Source organism: Tenrec ecaudatus, chromosome 4, assembly GCF_050624435.1.
Source record: "Tenrec ecaudatus isolate mTenEca1 chromosome 4, mTenEca1.hap1, whole genome shotgun sequence".
Classification (NCBI taxonomy): Eukaryota; Metazoa; Chordata; class Mammalia; order Afrosoricida; family Tenrecidae; genus Tenrec; species Tenrec ecaudatus.
The window spans coordinates 35,602,970-35,621,549 of NC_134533.1; the positions used below are offsets into that span (position 1 = coordinate 35,602,970).

Consider the following 18,580-nt stretch of genomic DNA (forward strand, 5'->3'; position numbering starts at 1 on the left):
ACGCAACCCTCTTCACACAGCCTGTTGCCAAGTAACACCGGCATTCTAGAATCGAACACATTTCCTTTGTAAATTTTACTGTGGTTTTTCACCATAGCGAGTTGCTGCAAGTTTTATGTGTCCAAGTACGAAGGAGTTGGAAATATTAGATTTTATATGCGACTATATGTTCTCAGGCAGGAAAGAAGACTCAGCAAATACTTCCATTTCCCTATTGCACCCGGTTCTTCAGGCTGGCTTGATCGTGAGAATCTGGGTATGAGCAAGTCATCTAAGCGAGGCGCCAATTAATTCCACAAGGAAGAAGCACACCAGCTCGTGTGATGCAAAGGCGACAATAACAAAATTCAAATACGACAAAGGGAAATGTATCAGAGCCCGAATTGTGAACACCCAATTTTTAGACAGTTATAGAGGATAGTGGGCGCCCCAAAGTCCATCTGCAGAGTCTCGAGTCAGATGAAGCCGCTGGCAGAGCCCCACTAGGCACAGGCACGTGTCTCGAACAGCTTGACTGTTAGCAAGGGATCATTTCAATCGTGGGCATACTGGATCCAACTGAGACTTGGTCAGCTGAGCTCCCTCTCGACCCAAGCTGAAATTCTCCTAGATGCAAGGATTTCTTGCTAGTTCCGTGCCAAAAAATGCCTTCCCTGCCCTTTTAAAGATTCACGGTGGTCTTTTCTTTCACACTCACTATTTGTGCTATTATTATTTAATCCTTATCACTTTATTTTGTTTTTTATTATTTCTGTTGGGTTTTCCAGTCTGTGATGTGCAGGAGTAGATGCATAGAGATAAGAGCTGGTGCAAAGGTTTATAGGGGAGGTGGGGGTAGGGTGGGAGAAAGGAGGGGTGAAGAGGCAGGGGAGGGGAGCAAACACTCTATATGGAAGGGGGAAGGGAGCACTAAACTGATGGTGATTACACAGCTCAATTTAAAAGTGATTTAACCATGGGTGGGGGTGGGGGAAGAATGTATTCTGAAATTGATTGTGGTAATGATTGTGCAATTCTTCTTGATATGCTTGAACTACTCAATTGTGTGATATGTGGATTAAGTAAGTGCCAATAAAACTGTTAAAAAAAGAAATCTAATTCTAATCAATCAAGGTTTAAAAAAAAAAGCAGGGTTCTAACATCAGTCTCCACAGCCTTGAGACCAGAAGAACGAGGTGGTCCCCAGCGATCCCTACCAACTGCTCGGAAAGGGGTCACATGAGAGGATTCGGGATAAAGTAGGAGACTGTAGAACAAAACTGAACATCATAAAGCAGACCAGCCTTACTGGCCAGCTACAGACTGGTAGAAACCTGCAATCCACCCCAGATGATGTGCTGATTCAGTCCAGCTTTGGAACGGAACCCATTCCCACGGTTCTACTGTTGGATTGGAAGAAGAACCTCCATGGGTCTGTAAATGGAACCGTAGCAGGAGGATTACACACGCCTTAAAATAATCAACCATGCGAGACTCTGTAAAAGGGCGGCATGTACCCCAAAACCAAGCTCATTAGGGTCAGGAAAGAAGGCGGGAGGGCATGAGGAGGAAGGGCTTGAGTGAGGTCGCATCGTAGGGAATGCAGTCAGGGACACGAAAGAAAGCGTGTATGAATTGCTGAATGGAAAACTAAACTGCTCTGGAAATCTTCATCCGTTTCACAAGACTTAAAAGACAGACATTTGGGTTCTGGACTCAGATGAAATAGCATCTTCCTAACCTGTCTACCTAGAAGTGGTGTGGTCCGGGACGAATGCAGACTGGCTCTAAGCTTCAGTTTCTTCATCCACAAAATGGGGTAATAATATCCACCTTCAGCAGATATGGAGGATCACGGGAAGGACAGGGTCAGTGGGCCACAAGGCACCTAGGACTTCCGGCCCCAACACTTGGCTGATGGCAACAGTAAGAACGTCTCCTGATTCACAGCACATGAAAAAGCTTCTGTATTTTGCAATGATGCTGTGTCTACATTTCACAATCAAAACATAGCTTACTAAAAGCACTTTCTTAGGCTGGTGCCTTACCCAGGGCCATACTGAACTGAGTAGCCTTGGGCCTAGGATAACTGGGCTTGCTAATTGACCTTTCTCATTGCAGCCTACAGCCCAGGTTAGGGAGCTAACCCGAGCAGTCTCCTTTGCTCTGCTCTGGTGTACCGATTCCCTCTGACCAAGCTGGGGACACAAATAAAACACCCGTTGCCTGTAGTTGAGGTGGACCCATGGCAACCCCATGGAGTAGAGGAGAACTGTGCCTTAAGGATTCCTTGGCAGTTCTCTAGACCGACGCAGATTGCCAGTGCCCACTGGGTGGGTTAGCGGTCAAGCACGCACTGTGCCACGCAGCGACTTTCTGAGCACACAGGTTGTCATTACTGTGTGCTGTCGACTCAACTCCAACTCATAGCCCCCTACTGAGCTGAGCAAGCCCCAAGAGTTTCTCAATCTTTACAGGCGCTAGGGCCAGGGGGGTTTTCTCCCTTGGAGGGGCTGTGGACCCCCGGCCTTTCCACAAGCAGCTGGGCACTGAACCGTTGCTCCACTGGACACATGCTACCCAAACCTAGCCCATGGTCAAGGAGTGCATTCTCTCTCAGAGCACCCGACGCACAGACGCGAACTGCCCCGTGGGGTTGCCAAGGCCGCAATCCTTGAGAGGCAGATGACCGCCTCATTTTCCCACGGCGCAGCTGGCGGGCTCAGGCACGGCCTCGCACTTAGCAGCCAGCTCCCTGCAGCAGCGCCACCCCTCCAGGGCATCTTGAAGGCATCGAAGTGTCTAGAAACACCGGCTTTCCTGATTGCAGGAGCACGCTGCACCGCGGAACTTTCTACCGCGATGGAAAAGGTCTACCATCCGCATGGTCCCCTGCGGCAGCCTCTTGCGGGGGGGGGGGGGGGGGGCGTTTAATGGAGCACTTGGAGGGCAGTGTGTTCCCTGGAAGAACTGAAGGTGTTGGTGCCTTTAACCTTCAGGAACTCAGACGTACGTGACCATAGGTGGCCACTGTCTTTGGGAGGTACGACGTTAAAGATGCTCCTTTCTCCCTATCAGCAAAAAGAATCTCAGTCCCACACATACTGCGGCTGCATTGCTCTGTCATTTGCTTACCTGACATTTCATGGTTCCCACAGGGTTCTACGATATGAGTTAAACAAAAAGATCCACGCATGAGAATGCGCGCACACTGTGAGAAAGAGGAACCTCGGTTGCCTAATTTTGTTTCAAAAACAGGTGGGGTAGGGCAGGGGCAGGGGCAGGGCAGGGGCAGGGCAGGGGCAGGGGCAGGCCGCTCTGGTGCAAATTTCAGAGCCGTCATTGCGCTTTCCCAGACCTCTGAACAACCACTTGCTGGGGAGGTGAATCATGGCCCCTTCACCTGGGCCAGAGCAAAACTTTTCAGAAGAAGCTCCCCAGGACTTGCTTAGAAGGCACCTCTGGTTAGACTCCAACTACCCACTTTCAGTTCGCAGCCTAGCGATGAGCCATGGTGGAACCACCCCGGAATGCCTACACTCGCCAGTGACAACAAAACAAAACAAAGCCATGGTCGTCACCAAACCTCGCTGTGCACCACTGGCCACAAAACCATCAGAAATGCACACCGACAGCCACTGCCGGTCACAAGGACAACGGGGCAAGGTGGACGGAGTCCCTGTCTGTGGAGCGTGGTAACAACTAGTGGGTCTTCAAGGGTCCCTCCAACCCTTGTCAGTCACTTTCTAGGACATATAATCCTGATTTTCAAACTTCTGACTTGCTCTCTCTGACCAGAACAACACAGAAGAGAGAGAGAGAGAGAGAGAGAGAGAGAGAGAGAGAGAGAGAGAGAGAGAGAGAGAGAGAGAGAGAGAGAGAGAGAGAGAGAGAGAGAGAGAGAAGAGAGAGAGAGAGAAAGAGAGAGAGAGAGAGGCTTGAAATTGTGCATTGAGCCAAGTCTGTAGGGCCAAGACTACCAGCCACATATTTATTTTAAACACTGTTCTTTGCTCTGTGTTTTCTTGTGGTCCCGACAATGATTCTGCAGGGATCTTCAAAGCCAGAGGAGTGCCATGGAGGCATTGTAGACACGAGGATCTCAGCAGATGACCCTCACTGCCTCCGCGGGGCTCCCCACTATGATTCACAAAGGTGTCTTTAGCTGACTTTAATTCCAGTTGTCATACAGGTTCCAGATCTACCGGGCCAAATTAATAGGTGGGGCCGACTCTCCAAGCGGTAATCCATTCAGCTGCCAGAGTGCAACCTTTCCAGGTCTAAACTCCACCCTGGGGCCAGCAGTCAGGTTTACCCAGTGGGCAGGCACAGGCCTCTTACCTGCAGGTCTCGAACCCGATGCTCCGGGCTTTCTCCATCTGTTCCATGGTCGGCAGGGTGCTATTGAAAGCCTTGCAGAGGTCAGCCGCCTCCGTCAGCGAGATGCTGTATCGGCCATTTTTCTCCACGTGGTATACACCGGCATATCGGCAGGTTATGTTCAAATCTATGGGATGGAACAGAAGGGTTAGATCCTTTGGCATCAATCCTTGGGCAAGAGGAAGAAGTTCATTTGGGGAGCAGTAAGGGGATCCTGCTACACTGTCTCTTCTTCGGGTTCTCTCTGCATCCCAAAGCTCCATCACACTAAGCTCAAATCTGGGCCGAGACACCAGGCAGCGTGGCTCCAACATGTGCTCCACAACAAAGTCGTTGTGTTTTTTTTTGTGTTTGCTTGTTTTTCTTTTAAGAGAACATGTGATTTATTTCTGGTTGCTGGAGCAATTCAGACTCCTGGAAAGCTACACAGGATACCAGCAATGGAGGTTCCCTGAGCGGCACAAATGATCTGTGCTTGAGGCCTAGCCACAAGCTGGCGGTTCAAACCCAGCCTTTGGTGCCGTGGGAGGGGAGCTGGGAGGTCTGCTTCTGGATAAAAGTCCCTGTCGCGAGAACTCCAGCTTAGTGTCCCTCTGGGGCACACAGGGTCCCCAGGAGTCGGCATCAACCCCCAGCAGTTGGTTTGGTTTCTCAGTTTAAAGAAGTAAAAGCAAAGCTCCGCGCCCTGAAAACCATGGCACACATTTCACTGTCTCGCGCCCCGCGTCCTCTCTGAGGATCTCTGAGGCATGGCGGCCCCATGCAAACAGAGCAGAGCCCACTGGGCCCTGCTCCACCCCCACAACAGACTGGGGATGGGGCCATTCTGACCCATAGGGTTTCCATTAGCTGGTTTTGGGAAGCGTATCACCGGAACCTTTCTTCCTACATTGACTCCAGGAGCTCTGCCAGGAACTGCTTAGCGTCATAGCAACACATCCACCCTCACTACCGGATGGACGGTACCCACACAGGAGGAGCGTTGGCTGGAATCAAACCCAGGTCTTACATGCGGAAGGCAGTCATTCGACCACGGAAGACCCCACATCTGAAAGACCCAGTGTTTTGCTGTGAAGACTAGAAATAGGAGCTGGCCCTCCAAGAGTTTTCTGATCATACACGAGACGGCTCCAAGAAGTTCGTGGGAAAACTCCATTATCTTTCCCCTCCAGGTTCTCACACATTTTTTGAAGCCCGCCCCCCCCCACCCATGCCCCAACGCATACACTAGCTAGTTGAAAAAGCACTGAATCTATAGCTTTACATCTGAGAATCCTTCTTGCACATAATATTGTCTGTGTACTTTTCCACAGTCGAGTGGTATCCCTTCATTGACTATAACTTCCAAGATCCAGAATAAATGTACTAGTCATGGCCAGTGGGAGGAGCCCTGGTGGCGCAGTCTTTAAGCACTGGGCTACTGACCAAGAGGTCGATGGTTCGAACCCAACAGCTTCTGTGTGGCGAGCGAGGCGGCGGTCTGCTTCTGTAGAGACCACAGCCCTGGCTGCCCTATGGTGCAGTGCTATGGCAGTAGCCTCTTTGGGGCCCACGATGGGACTCCCGTCTTCCTCTCCAACCTCCAAGTAGTATCTCCGGCTCCAGGCGCAAAGCTTCCCTCTGGGTCCTTCGGACACCGGAGCTCTTTCCCATCCTACCCAGAGCCCATTGCCATGGCCTTGACCCTGACTCCCCAGCACTACAGGACAGAGAACGATTCCACGGGGTCTCCAAGCTCGTCATCTTTATGGACACAAATGGCCCCCATCTTTCTCCCATACAGACGGCGAGTCCGAACAGTCGACCTTTGGGTTCACAGCGGAGCATTTAACCATGGCACCCCCGAGGCACTTATATCTGGAAAGTTCCATCCTCAGTTCTTCACGTGGGTGGTTCATTTTTGCCAGTCAGCATTTCCACTCCACCTGCCCTCGCTCAGAGGTCTTCTCTGGGCACCGGATACAGTTTCCAGCCTCCCCTCCCCTTCCTCCCGCTCTTGTGTCTTCAGGCATGACCAGCCTCCTCTCCAGGTGAGGCAAGTGCCAGGGAAGCACAGCCGGAGGAGTCCTGTCCGGCTCTGTCTCCAACACTTGCACGAGTGCCCGGCATCATGTAGATGCTCCACAAATGCTGACTGAATGCCCGAACGCTCATAGACACCGTTCTCCGCCCCCAGATGCTTTTATCAGACAAACATATCTTGGCTGCTTGTAACCAAGAGTAGATGTCATTGGTAACAGAGGCATCCTGCTGTCGGCTGGTTACAGGGTGATTTAAGGCAAAGACTTCTGTGAGTCTTGTACACAACCAATTGATGGCATTAATCTGAAATCTCAACAGGGAGCCCCATATTCCCCTGTGATGTCTGACCCTGCATAATAATCCCCAAGGAATTTGAGCCCCTTAATTAAAAAAATTAAAATGTTCTTCTTCTAGGGTTGTATGATCCTTGGGTTACACCAAGGTGACCCTGCCACTGATGTCTCGGTCACTGGAACGGGCCTGGTGATGCATGGCTTCTCTGAAGAAGCACATCACCAATATGCACTCTGAATCTACCCCCACCCCACTCCACCTCCCTGCCCCAGGCACCTGGCCTGGCCCCACTGTGGGTCCACTAAGAACCAGGTGTGGATTCCGACAGATCCCAAGCTCCTCGTCTTGCTTGTGCAGGTCTGGAGGGGGGCGTAAGTCAGGACTGAGATTGCATGCTTCCACTTAGGTGAACTGTCCAGAGTAGCCAAGTGCACACAGACCAAAAGCTCACTGGTGGTTGCTCGAGATGGGTGGGAAGGTAAATGAGGGTATTGCTTAAGGGGTACAGGGCTTTTGCTAAAGGTGATGAAATAAAAGCAAACAAACTCATGGTTTCCTTTCAAGTGGCTCATGCAACACTCAGCTGGTGAAGCAACTGAGGCACAGAGAAGGGAAATACGCAAAGAAAGCCCTTTTGCAATACGATTGTTTCTTACAGTGGCATTTTCAGCCCTGACCTCCATTGGCCAATCCTTGCAAAGGGAAACTGCCACTCTGGGTGACAGCCCTTCATTCAGGTGGCTCTCCTTGTCCAGCCTACAGAAGCAAAGCACAACCTCTAACGCGGCATCTTAAAAGCGGTGGCTGAGGAGGGCCTTAGGCGGATGCTGGGACTATCTAGCCGCTGGCCCAGGTGGCTGCTGTCTGAGGCACAGATGGTGGTTTGGAGCTGAGTAGCAGATTCTTCCTCATTGAATTGTCTCACCAACCAGTCAACAAAGTATGCAAATGCAGAAGGAACTAAGTCAGGCTGAAGCCTGTGAAGGAGCCTCCTGAGTCCCCTGCGTAGCAGCCACCATAGCATGAGAGCTAACCCTCATGAGCATCGTGTGAGCGGGTGGATCTGTGTGCCAGCCCCTGAGCATGTAGGTGTCCACCAAGACAGGATGAGAGAGTACACGTTACCTTCAGCCTGCCTAGGGTGGAGAGCAGGGACAGGGCCTGACACATGACAGGGGCTCAGCAAGCGGCCGCCAAATGAATGAAGGCACTCCATTCAAACTTGATTCTGTATTCCTTTCAGTCACCTGAAGAAGGCCAAGCTCACAACTCTGATGGCATTTAGACATTCAGGAACACAAAAACGGTGCCCACGGCTTCCCTTCCTGCCAAACTGTGTCATACCATTTCTATCTTCTGAACCCCTGTGCTTTAACTGAGACAAAGCCTTCAAGTGCGCGTCATTTAAGTCCTAATAATTCATGAAGACGTACCAAAAGGCATCCTTAGCATGTCAACCACTACAAACGACCATCTCCATGAGTACTGATGACTACCCCATAATACAAAAGGCAAATCTCAAACTCACGGCCAGCGGGTCGGTTCTGACTCAGAGTCCCTGTTAGGCAGGATAGAACTGCCTGTGGGCTTCCAAGACGAAAGCTCTTTCCAGGAGTAGAAAGCCCCATCTTTCTCTCACAGAGTGGCTGGTGATTTCGAACTGCCGGCCTTGGCAGTTAGCAGCGCAACTCAACCACTATGCCCCCAGAACTCCTAAGAACTACAGTCCCGGTAACTGATACTGATTGTGCCCTTTCAATAGTGGCAAGAGGCCCTGAAGAATATGTGGGAAACATCTATTATCTTTTCTTCCCACTTTTCCATGAACTTTTGGAAAACCTCTTGCATTTTCCAAAGAGCCCTCCCTGGTGGCCCTGGCAGGTAGTGCTGGAGAAGGCTGGCAGTTCAAAACCACCAGCCACTCTGAGGAAGAAAGATGAGGCTTTCTTGTTCCGATGAGGATGTGCCTCCTTGGAGACGCTCTATAACAGCGGTTCTCCACCTGTGGGTCATGACCCCTTTGGGGGTCAAATGACCCTTTCACAGGGGTTGCCAGATTCATAACAGTAGCAAAATTACAGTTATGAAGTAGCAACAAAAATAATTTTATGGTTGGGTGGGCACCACCACATGAGGAAGTGTGTTAAGGGGTGGTGGCCATTAGGAAGGCTGAGATCCACTGCTCAAAAAGTTCACCAAGACTCAGAATCGACGCAAATCGCAGTGAGTTTGTATGTGCCAGGTACTCCGTAAGCTTGTTACAAGTACTAACTCATTTTACGCTCAATATAGCCCTATGAGTTAGGTAATACTATGGTCCCCATTTGCCAGCTACAGAGGCCAGGTCCCAAAGAGGGGAAGAACCATTGCCCGGTTCACAGAGCTATTAGTGGGGGAGCCAGGCTTCATTAACTGCAATTCCAGGCCCTCGTTTAAATAACTGCCCAACTTGTAACCAGCAAGTCTACTCTTCAGGTCGCTCTAGAGCTCCTGCACCTACGGCCGGGATGGGGCAAGGGGATGCATGGCCAAGTGCCCAGGGACCCATCGCCCACATGGGAAGAGGTCCTGCGGCAAAAACTAGAAGGAGAGGTGGTAGCTCTCCAAGAACGTCTCTTTATCAATCTGCTCTCTGGTACTCAGCCACACAAGATTGGGGTCACCTGCGGATATGCCCGTGCTCCAGGTGGCAGGGCTAGTTCCTGTCCCACTCTCAGCCTCCTCTCCCATCCCTTTGTGGCTATTTACGCATCACCAGCAAGCCAATCCCAATTCCGAGCGACACATTCAGACCGAGTGGAACTGCCGTGGCTGCCGGGTTGGGCGTGCTGACCTTCTGTAAGCAGCCAAGCGCTTAGTCACTGAGCCACCAGGGCTCCTTTATTAAATGAGATAAAATGTGTTTATCGCTCACTGCGGAGCTTAGCACATACAGGAGTGCCCCCTTATCTACAGTTTCGCTTTCTGCAGCACGTAATGGAAAATGGAAAATTTCAGAAATGGAAATCCCTACGTTTGAAATGGCTGCCATCCTGGGTAGACTGCTGACATCTCTCCCACCATCCTGCTCGGTTTCATCCTTTGGTCCAGCGTGTCCACTCTCCGGAAGCTGCCGACCGTTAGTTGCTTAGAAGGTGTTTTGGTTAGTGGCTCGCTGCAGTCACAAGGCGGTGCTGTGTTCAAGGGGCTCTTGTTTTACTTTGCTTCGCAGCACAAGAGCAGTGATGCTGGTAATCGAGAGAAGACGCCCAGTGCTTCTTTAAGTGAAGGCAAGGGTTCTCAACCCAATAAGTCAATTGGGTGGGGCGTGCCCACGGGGTTAACCCTTTGCTGGTTACTAGGATCACATTCACATAACGTTCATTACAGTATATTGTTCTCAGTGTTCGGTTCCATTAGTTATGGTTGTTAATCTCTTACCGTGCCTAATTTAGAAAGTAACTTGAGCATAGGTATACTTGCACGGGACAAAACATAGCACAGGATTCGGTAACTATCTGTGCTTTCAGGCACCCACTGGAGGGTCTTGGACTATATGCCCCTCAGATAAAGGGGGGCTATTGGAATAATGCTTAGCAAAGATACTGTGTGGTTACTAGTGGTTTATGTACTTCAGCTGATTTAATTCTCACAAAAACTGCTTCAGGTAGGACCCACTGTCAAGACCATTTTAGAGACAAGGACACTGAGACACAGAAAGGTTAGGTAATTTGCTGGAGGTCATCCACGTAGGGTAGTCCGGGTGCCAATCTCTGTTCACGTTGCCTCTTGTGCAGGGGTCTGGGTACATACATCCTCAGATGGACACACCATAGCTGGCCCATAATGCCATTTTTTTAACCTCTATTTGTCTTCCATCTCAGACCCGGGGGAATAAGATCTCTGTACACAAAGTGGCCGAGCTCGGGTTAACACTTGCCCTTGATTACAGGGCCTGAGAGCAGCAGTGTCTTGGCCAGCCTCCATCATTTCCTGGGAAGCAGAAAGTCACAGCATCTGCTGGAAGGTGAGAAGGTACTGCTTGACCTCAGCTTCCAATGAACTGAAGAAGGAGGACATTTTCTGCTCCTGTGAAAACTTACAGCCTTGAAGACCCACGGTGGCAGTTCTATCTACCCTGTCCTATAGGGTCGCTGCGGGTCAGAATCCACTAAATGGCAGTGAGTGGATCGAGCATCTACATCTTCCAAGCCTTCCTGAGTGCTGAGTAGGTCTACCTCATACAGCTGGTTACTAACAGAGCTGGGAGGCCACAGGTTTTTAACCTTAAATCCAGGAGTGGCCTTTAGGGAGGGGTGAGGGGAGGGGGACAATGAGCCTGGGGTGCTGCAGCAAGACTGTAAGTGACTTGAGCTCATCATTAGTGGGTCTGTGTTTCACAGTGGGCGGTCTGTCCGATCACTTTGCTGTGTTAATTGTACCTTATGAAGAGGCCAGCCACTAAATCTATAGGAAACTCACGTTCCATGTGGTTTCAAAAGCGTGGAGCCCACCCCACTGCCATCAATTCCATTTCAACTCGTATCAGCCTTACATAGTGTTTCCCAGGCTGTAATCATTCAAAAGAGCAGAGAGCCTCATCTTCCTCCTGTGGCATGCCTAGTGGGTTTGAACCTCCGACCTTGTGGCTAGCAATCCAATGGTTACCCAATAAAGAGCTGTGAAAGAGATGTCTGGAGAGAGGAGTTCACATATATTGAATATTATTTTTAAGATCAGAGCTCTCTTTGTTCTGGATTGTAATGCTCAAAAGGGCAGGGCTCATTACCCATGGGCTTGGTAAGGAAGGATTTAGCGGAAAAGCCTCTCTAATGGAGCTACCACCCTCTCTCCAGAGAGAAGATCCTGAAGGCTCAGTAGTCACACACCTCCCCAACTGTGAGCTGGCTACCTCTCGCTGTTTCCACCCATTGCACTTCCCATGATCTCTTTGGGAACGAATGTAGAGTCCAGCCTGATCTGCAGTCCTTAGGCCTCCTCTGCTCTTTACAGCCTGAGTGCTAATGATCAGAGGACTCGGGTCGTGCTTGGTCCATGGTCAAGAACCCATATCACAAGACATCTTGTGACATTTGAGATGTCCGTTGACCAACTGACAGATCTAGACCAAGCATGACTAGATAGCAGATCACTGTCACCAGAATGCAGCACTCCAGGCTGACCGCGTCAGACTGAATGTCCCCAGGAGGTGGTCACACTCAGACCTCTTGGACAGCAGCAGCAAAAGCATTAGTCAGGTCTCCAGATTTTGTACTATGATCGGGTTTATCACAGAAGAGCCAGGATTCGGTGTCCATCCTCCGATGTGCGGAGCTCATGTCCAAAAGTGAAGATTACACAACTCACAAACCTAGGCGAGCTGATTCTAAACAGAAGTTAGGAGAGAAAAGGCCAGTGTCTGGTAAAGAAAGAAAAAGACGAAGAAGACGCATGATTGATAATAGGATCATCCATCGTTAAGGCCGGTAGGGATGAGAGAGAGCGTCTAATTCAATTTTCATGTGACACCAGACAAAACAAATTCCAGAAGCACTGGCCTGGCCCCCCAGCCAGCTATGAGCAAGGCTGAATCTCAGGGGCCCATCATTAGCAGATTCCCGACTCGGAGTCCAGTGCTCTTGCTCCTGCCGGTCTTTTATAAGAGGCCTAAACAAGCTGTTCCCAATAAAGCTGCAGCACATCATCCTGACAGTCCATGAAGAAACCGCTGTTCTTCGTTTGTTTGATGCCTTCAAAGCCTAGAAGTTCCCATTTGGGAGCGTTGCTAGCTGATGTTGCCCCTGCTGCCACCCAGGGCTTCCAGTCCTGAAAGCTGGCAGCCTTCCTAGCCCCCCCCCCCCCCCATTCTCTTGCCCCCATCCCCTGACTCGCATGTGACAGGCTGGTGAAAGGACACATTGTTCAACATCCACCTCTGGATGAGGCCGGAATCACACTCGGTGGCTGCCTCGCCCCTGGCTGCCCAGGGCAGGCCATGAGTCTTGGGTGACTCAATCTCTCCCTCTGGGAATTGCCCCGGAGGTGGGCGAGGATTAACGAGCAGAGAAAACAGTCATACACAATCATGCCTACAGAATGTCCTCCATGGCTTTCAACCAAACCCTTCATCCCTGGGCCCGGAGAAAGGAAGAATCCCAACCTCTTGGTGGCTGGCTACCCTTCCTGACCTCGCAGCAGGGCGCTGTCATGGCGGCCAATGCTGAAGCAACGGGGTCCCATCACATCTATGCAGTCAGAAGAGAGCCCAAAGGCTTCTCTCAGCCATGCCCCTGGCCCTTCAGCCAAGGTCTCCAAGTGACTACACATCTAAGAGTCCTGGTGGTAGAGTGGTCACACACTGGGTCGCTAACCCGAAGGTTGGCAGGTTGCAGCTACCACGTGCTCTGTGGGAGACAGCTGAGGCTTTCTACTCCCATAAAAAGCTCCTGTCTCAGAAAGGGGCAGTTCTACACTGTCCTGTAGGGTCGCTATGAGCCGGGACCAACTCCAGGGCAGTGATGAGTGAGGGACACCCAGTCTGAAAACCTGGTGGTGATCACCGGGTCAGAAGGGAAACCCAGGTCCTGCTTCGCCCTGTGGGGATGGAACCTGAGGGGCTGCTGAGGAACAGCCTATTCACAGCCCCTACTCCCAAGCTGGGGCCCCACAGAGCTCCCCTGGGCAGAAGAGAGCAAGTCCCCCAAGCACTGGGGGGGGGGGGGGCGGCTCAAGAGGTTTGTCAAGCCAAGTGGTCTTGGGTGAGCAAGTCTCCAGGAAGACAGCTGGGTGTGGAAGTCACCGTGTGTGTGTGTGTGTGTGTGTGTGTGTGTGTGTTGCCATAGCGATCAGGAAATGCAAGTGGCTCGGGCCTTTCCACCTTGGTTTTCTTTCTTTCTTCTTTTTTTTTTTTTTTTTGCATCTTATTGATTTAACAGATGGGCTAGCACAAACCCAGGATGTGGTCAGTGAAGTGCAAAGGCATCTCAGGGGCCTGATGGGGTTTTTCCTGTAGCAGGTAAGAAAAGAGGAGGTCTTGCCTTCCTTTGGGGGTGGGGGGGAGAAGGAGGGTTTCTTTGTTTGCTTTCTACACCTCCACACCACATAATGCTTATCTCAGCTCTGGAGCCAGGGGTTTGAGGAAGTGAAGACCTAGTTTAAGGGAAGTACCTTGAGAGAGGAGTCCCTGAGGGTTACACACTGCTCACAACCCAGTCTGGTGGCTATGTGGGAAAGTGGGAGGTTCGAGTCCACCAGAAGAAAAGCCCGGAAAGGACTCCCCAAGCCTTGAACTCCCCCTCCCCTCCAGAGCAGTTCTGCTCCAGCACCGGAGTGCTGTGGGGTGGCCCTGGTCGAAGCAAGCCTGGCGGGTCCCTCGCAGGAGCCCTTTGCATTTTCAGCAGCATGCCCATGACCTGGGGCCCCCCAAGGACAGTAGGATGGACTGACTCTGGCCTCAATCTGTTCAAGATGAAAATAAAATACAATAAATAAATATCTGGACACAGTGAGCTGTGTGACCTTGAACAACAAAGTCTAGCTCCTTGGGCCACACCAAGCCTTCCTCGATCCCAGGATGAGACGGGCTTGAAAGACACGGAGCTTGTGCAATAACGGGAGAGGGACAGGCACGCCCAGAGCAGCTTCTGGGAAGTCCTGTGTGGACTAGAGCATATGCGGGAGCCACCCCCTGCTGAGAAGAAGGGCATCATCGGAAGCTTCCCTTAGCAATTAGGAAGTTCTCTGTGGTGGTTACTGGTGGGGCTGTCTGTCACCCGTGAGGTCAGCAGGTCAAAACCATGGGAGAACGACAGGGCTTTCTACTCCCATAAAGAGTGACAGTCCGGGAATCCCACAAGGACAACTCCATCCTGTTGCTTAGGAGTCAGCATGGACTCGATGGCGTTAAGTTTGGTTTGGGGTTTCAGACGTTCCCATCTCAAAGCAGCCCCACGAGGCTCACCAAGTAGGGTCTATGCACCCAGTTTACAGATGGAGAAGAAGCGCGTGTGATTCCGAGGCTCTTTAAAACTCTAGCATGGTCATAAAACCCAGCTCTCAGCTCAGATTGTTCAGGTCTTCTGTTTTTGCCTACCTCCCTGGGGTGCTGTCTTCCCAGCCTGGGTTGTCAGCAGGCAAAGTGGGGCCATGACGGTTTATAGACAGGAGACACGCTAGGAGAACAATGCTTTGCAGACATGTTTATGCCCCATGTGAGGTCATCTCATGGGCTGCTAACCACATAGACGTTGGGTCAAATCTACCAGCCACCAAGAGGCTATCTGCTCCCATGAAGATTTACAGTCTCAAAGGCCAGTTCAACCTGGTCCTCCAGGGCCACTATGAGTTGTCATCAACCTGGTGACAGGGGTTTGGGTTTCAGGTGGAAAAGGTGTCTTCCAGTGATCGTCTCAGGGGTGCCTCCAGTCTCTATCAGACCAGTTACTCTGGTCATTTTGGTGCATTTGAGACTGGTTCTACAGTTTGCTCTCATTCTAGCTGGGCCCGTCCATTGTGTCTCTGGTTGGGACAGCCAGTGCTGATAGCCAGGCACCACCTAGGTCTTCTAGGCTCAAGCAAAAAGAGACTGTGGTTCAGTGGGCCACTCCTCCTGTGGGCGAGTTCTCCACTCTCCTTTGCTCCAGACAAGACGAGAACAGCAGTGTCTCTCAGATGGCTGCTCAGAATCTACTCACCACGCTAGGGTATATAGCATTCATTTGTGAATTTGGTTGCGTCTCCCGAGATTAAGATCCTTCGTCTTCACGACCAGTAACTCTGTCTCTATAGGTTGTCTAAGAAGGGGTGCCCCATATGCTCCTGGAATCATCATGGATGACCTGCTGTCTGACCAGTGCAGTGCACTGCCTACCTTTCAGTTAGCAACCAAGTGCTTAACCACGGTACCACCAGCCTTCCTCTCCAGTTAATAAAAACCCCAAATAACAAACCCACCGGCACCAAGTTGACCCCAATCATATGGACTCTTGTCCGAGTCTGTACATCTTTAAGGGAGCGGACAGCCTCATTTTCCTTCTGCACAGCAGCGGGTGGGTTTGAACCCACTGACTTTGTGTTTGGCAGCCCCAGGCCAACCTGCAGTCTCACCAGGGTTTCTTCTGTACTTAACTCACTGCCATCCAGTTGGTTCTGATTCACAGCCTCTCCTATTGGACAGGGTAGAACTGCCCCTATGGATTTCCAAGACTACATAGCTCTTTATGTGAGTAGAAGCTTTGTCTTTCTCCCACAGAGCTGGCAGGTGGTTTTGAACTGCTGACCTTGTAGCTAGCAGCCCGTTGTTCAACCATTATACTACCCGGACTCTTACACAAAGGGGCTGGAAGGAAATAATCTAGATAAGTGGGCTTTTATTGTAGATAATGTTCTCTCTCTTTCTCTAAGTGCATAGATATTTGTTTTTATTTTAAGTATTTAGATACTATAGATGGTAGGTAGATAGATAGATAGATAGATAGATAGATAGATAGATAGATAGATAGATAGATAATGGATAGACCAAGATTCTTTTCCACATTCCATTCCTCTATAAGGAGCCCCAGCAGGCTAGTGCATTATCCTCTGGACTGCTAACTGCAAGGTTGGCAATTCAAAACCACCAACCACCCCAAGGGAGAAAGATGAGGCTTTCTATCCCCAAAGAGTTACAGTATCAGAAACCCACAGGGTAAGTTCTACTCTGTCCTATAGGGTCACAATGAGTCAGAATTGTTCTGATGGCAGTGAGTGAGGTACTCACATCTATAAAACTTATTTTAGAATGGACCCTGCCCAGGTGGCACTAACATATATAACCCAAGGGGACAATCTCACATTTAGCTTTATATTCCCAGTATCTAATATACAGTGAGGTGGTCAAGACATGTAGCTTGGATTTCGGGGGGAAAGCACGGGGCTGAGAGACAAGTTGCAGGTTTCTTCACGATAAGCTGTGAGGACTGGCAGACGTCAGCACTTCATCTCCATAGACCTGCGTCTGTGTCGGACCAGGGAGAAGCTGGACCCTCGGATCTCTGGGTGCCCAGCCAACCCAGTCCTCTGCCTCTACAACTCCCTCTACACTCTGTCTCTACCCGGGGTGCCCAGGAACCTGAGGGGCTCCCTCTGGCCAGCAGGGTTGCTGCGTTCTGCTGTGCCGTCAAGGTGACGGTGGTGTGACCAATGCGCTCGGGCCGAGTGGACTGGCCAGCAGAAAGAAACAATAGACAAAACAAGAGAGAGAGAGTTCCCAGCATCCTGTTCTCAGATTACACCAAACCAAAGCCGTCCAAGTCTCAGCGACTGGAACCTGCCCCACTGAAGCGAGAAGGAGAGGGTGGTTTCAATTAAGGGAATTACTGAGGGCCTCAGAGTCCTCCTAAATTACGACAATCAGCCCAGCGCCGTCTGCAGTGGATGTTGGCATTGTGGGCCAGTTCTAGCTATTCTGCCTTGGTGATGCAGTCCTGGTGTGGGGCAGGGTATTTCCCTCCCACTGCTACCAACCTAGCTCCTTGGTCTTTGGCCTTTGATAGGTCTCACTGCCACCAAGAGAGAAGACAGGGGAAATCCCCACCTCCTCTTTTCCTAAAGATGCTTCCCCCCGACACAAAACAAAAAGGAAAGAAAGAAGAAAAAGAAAAACCCAATGCTGTCTTGTGGATGACGACTCAGGGCGACCCACGTGTCAAACAGTAGAACTGAACCCCGGAAGGTTTCTCTGTCGGTCATCTCTAAAGAAGCAGAGCACCAGGCCTTTCTCACGCAGCACCGCTGTGGAGTTGGACCACAGAGGGTGGGTTCGAACCACCAACTTTGTGGCTCACAGATGAGTGCAAGCTGTTTACATCACCCAGGAACCAGGGCAATCATTCTGAGGTTGTGTCTGTCTTTGTTTGTCCAAGTCTTTACTTTCCAACGAGTCGGGAACCTCGAGATCTTAGGGGAAGGACATGCTTGGGATTGTGCCGGCTCCAGTTCTGGGCCTGGAAGAATGGGATGGACCTCCTCAAGCGAAGGGAGACGCACGGTGTGGCGACGGAACAAAGAAATCACTAAGTAAGCCAAAGATCCCTGACTGGAGCCCCAGCCCCACACACAACCGTCTAGCCATGTAGGGTATGCTGTTTTCTTTACTGGGCCTGAGTTTCTCGGTCTGAAAACTACTCTGCCGAAAGTCACTCGTTTGATCATCAGCAGATAATCATCAAGTACCTCAAAAAGAAGTCGAAGGGAGAAATATAATAAATGAGCGTCCGGGGAGGGCCAGCATGATCTGGTGGAGGTCGGGCACTTACTAAGTGTTCACCCTTTCACCTCTCCCTCTGGAAAGGCAAAGCTTCGGGCAAGTGGGCACCACACCCCAATACGAAATGGAACCTTCGGGTCTCATGTATCATTTATTTACTCCGAGAAATCATGTGTGCCCCGATGGCCGTCTGCCTGCTCCAGCCCAGACACCAGTCTGCACCCACAGTCCAGAGCCTCCGACAGCCTTGCAAACCATAAAGATTATGGAATTAAGAGCCAGGTGGGAATTTGACGTAAATGCAAACACGGATGAAAGGCTGAAGCCTTACTCATTCCCGAGGCGTGGCTGGGAGTGGCCAGACCTTCCTTTCTTTAGAATCTAAAGTTTAGATGGAAAGCTGAGCTGCAAGTTGAAAGTCCTTAAAAGTATGTTGGGGAGTCCTGCGGGCAGGGGGGTCGGCGCGGCCTGGGCTGCTATGGGTTGGAGGCTCCATGCCACTCAGGAGCCTCAGGAGAAAGGCCTGGGGGTCTGTTTCTAAAAGCTGTAGGGAGCACAGGTCTACTCTGACACACCTGCGGCCACCGTGAGTCAGAGCCAATGGGAGGGCATCTGATGGGCTAGAGGTAATTGTAGCAAGGAGGAAATGAAACAGCCTAAAGATGGAATGGGGGCACTTGT

The 18,580-nt window shown here is 50.8% G+C and overlaps 1 protein-coding gene across 20 annotated transcripts in view; it reads right to left on the minus strand.

Annotated features, from left to right (window-relative positions):
• The window catches only part of CD44 (CD44 molecule (IN blood group)), a 92,867-nt gene that overhangs the window by 53,094 nt on the left and 21,193 nt on the right, over positions 1–18,580 (minus strand). For all 20 annotated transcript variants that reach the window (XM_075545888.1, XM_075545890.1, XM_075545891.1 and 17 more), the window contains exon 2: positions 4,321–4,486. In XM_075545888.1, coding sequence (XP_075402003.1) covers positions 4,321–4,486 — 166 coding nt within the window. The remainder of the gene's footprint in view (positions 1–4,320; positions 4,487–18,580) is intronic.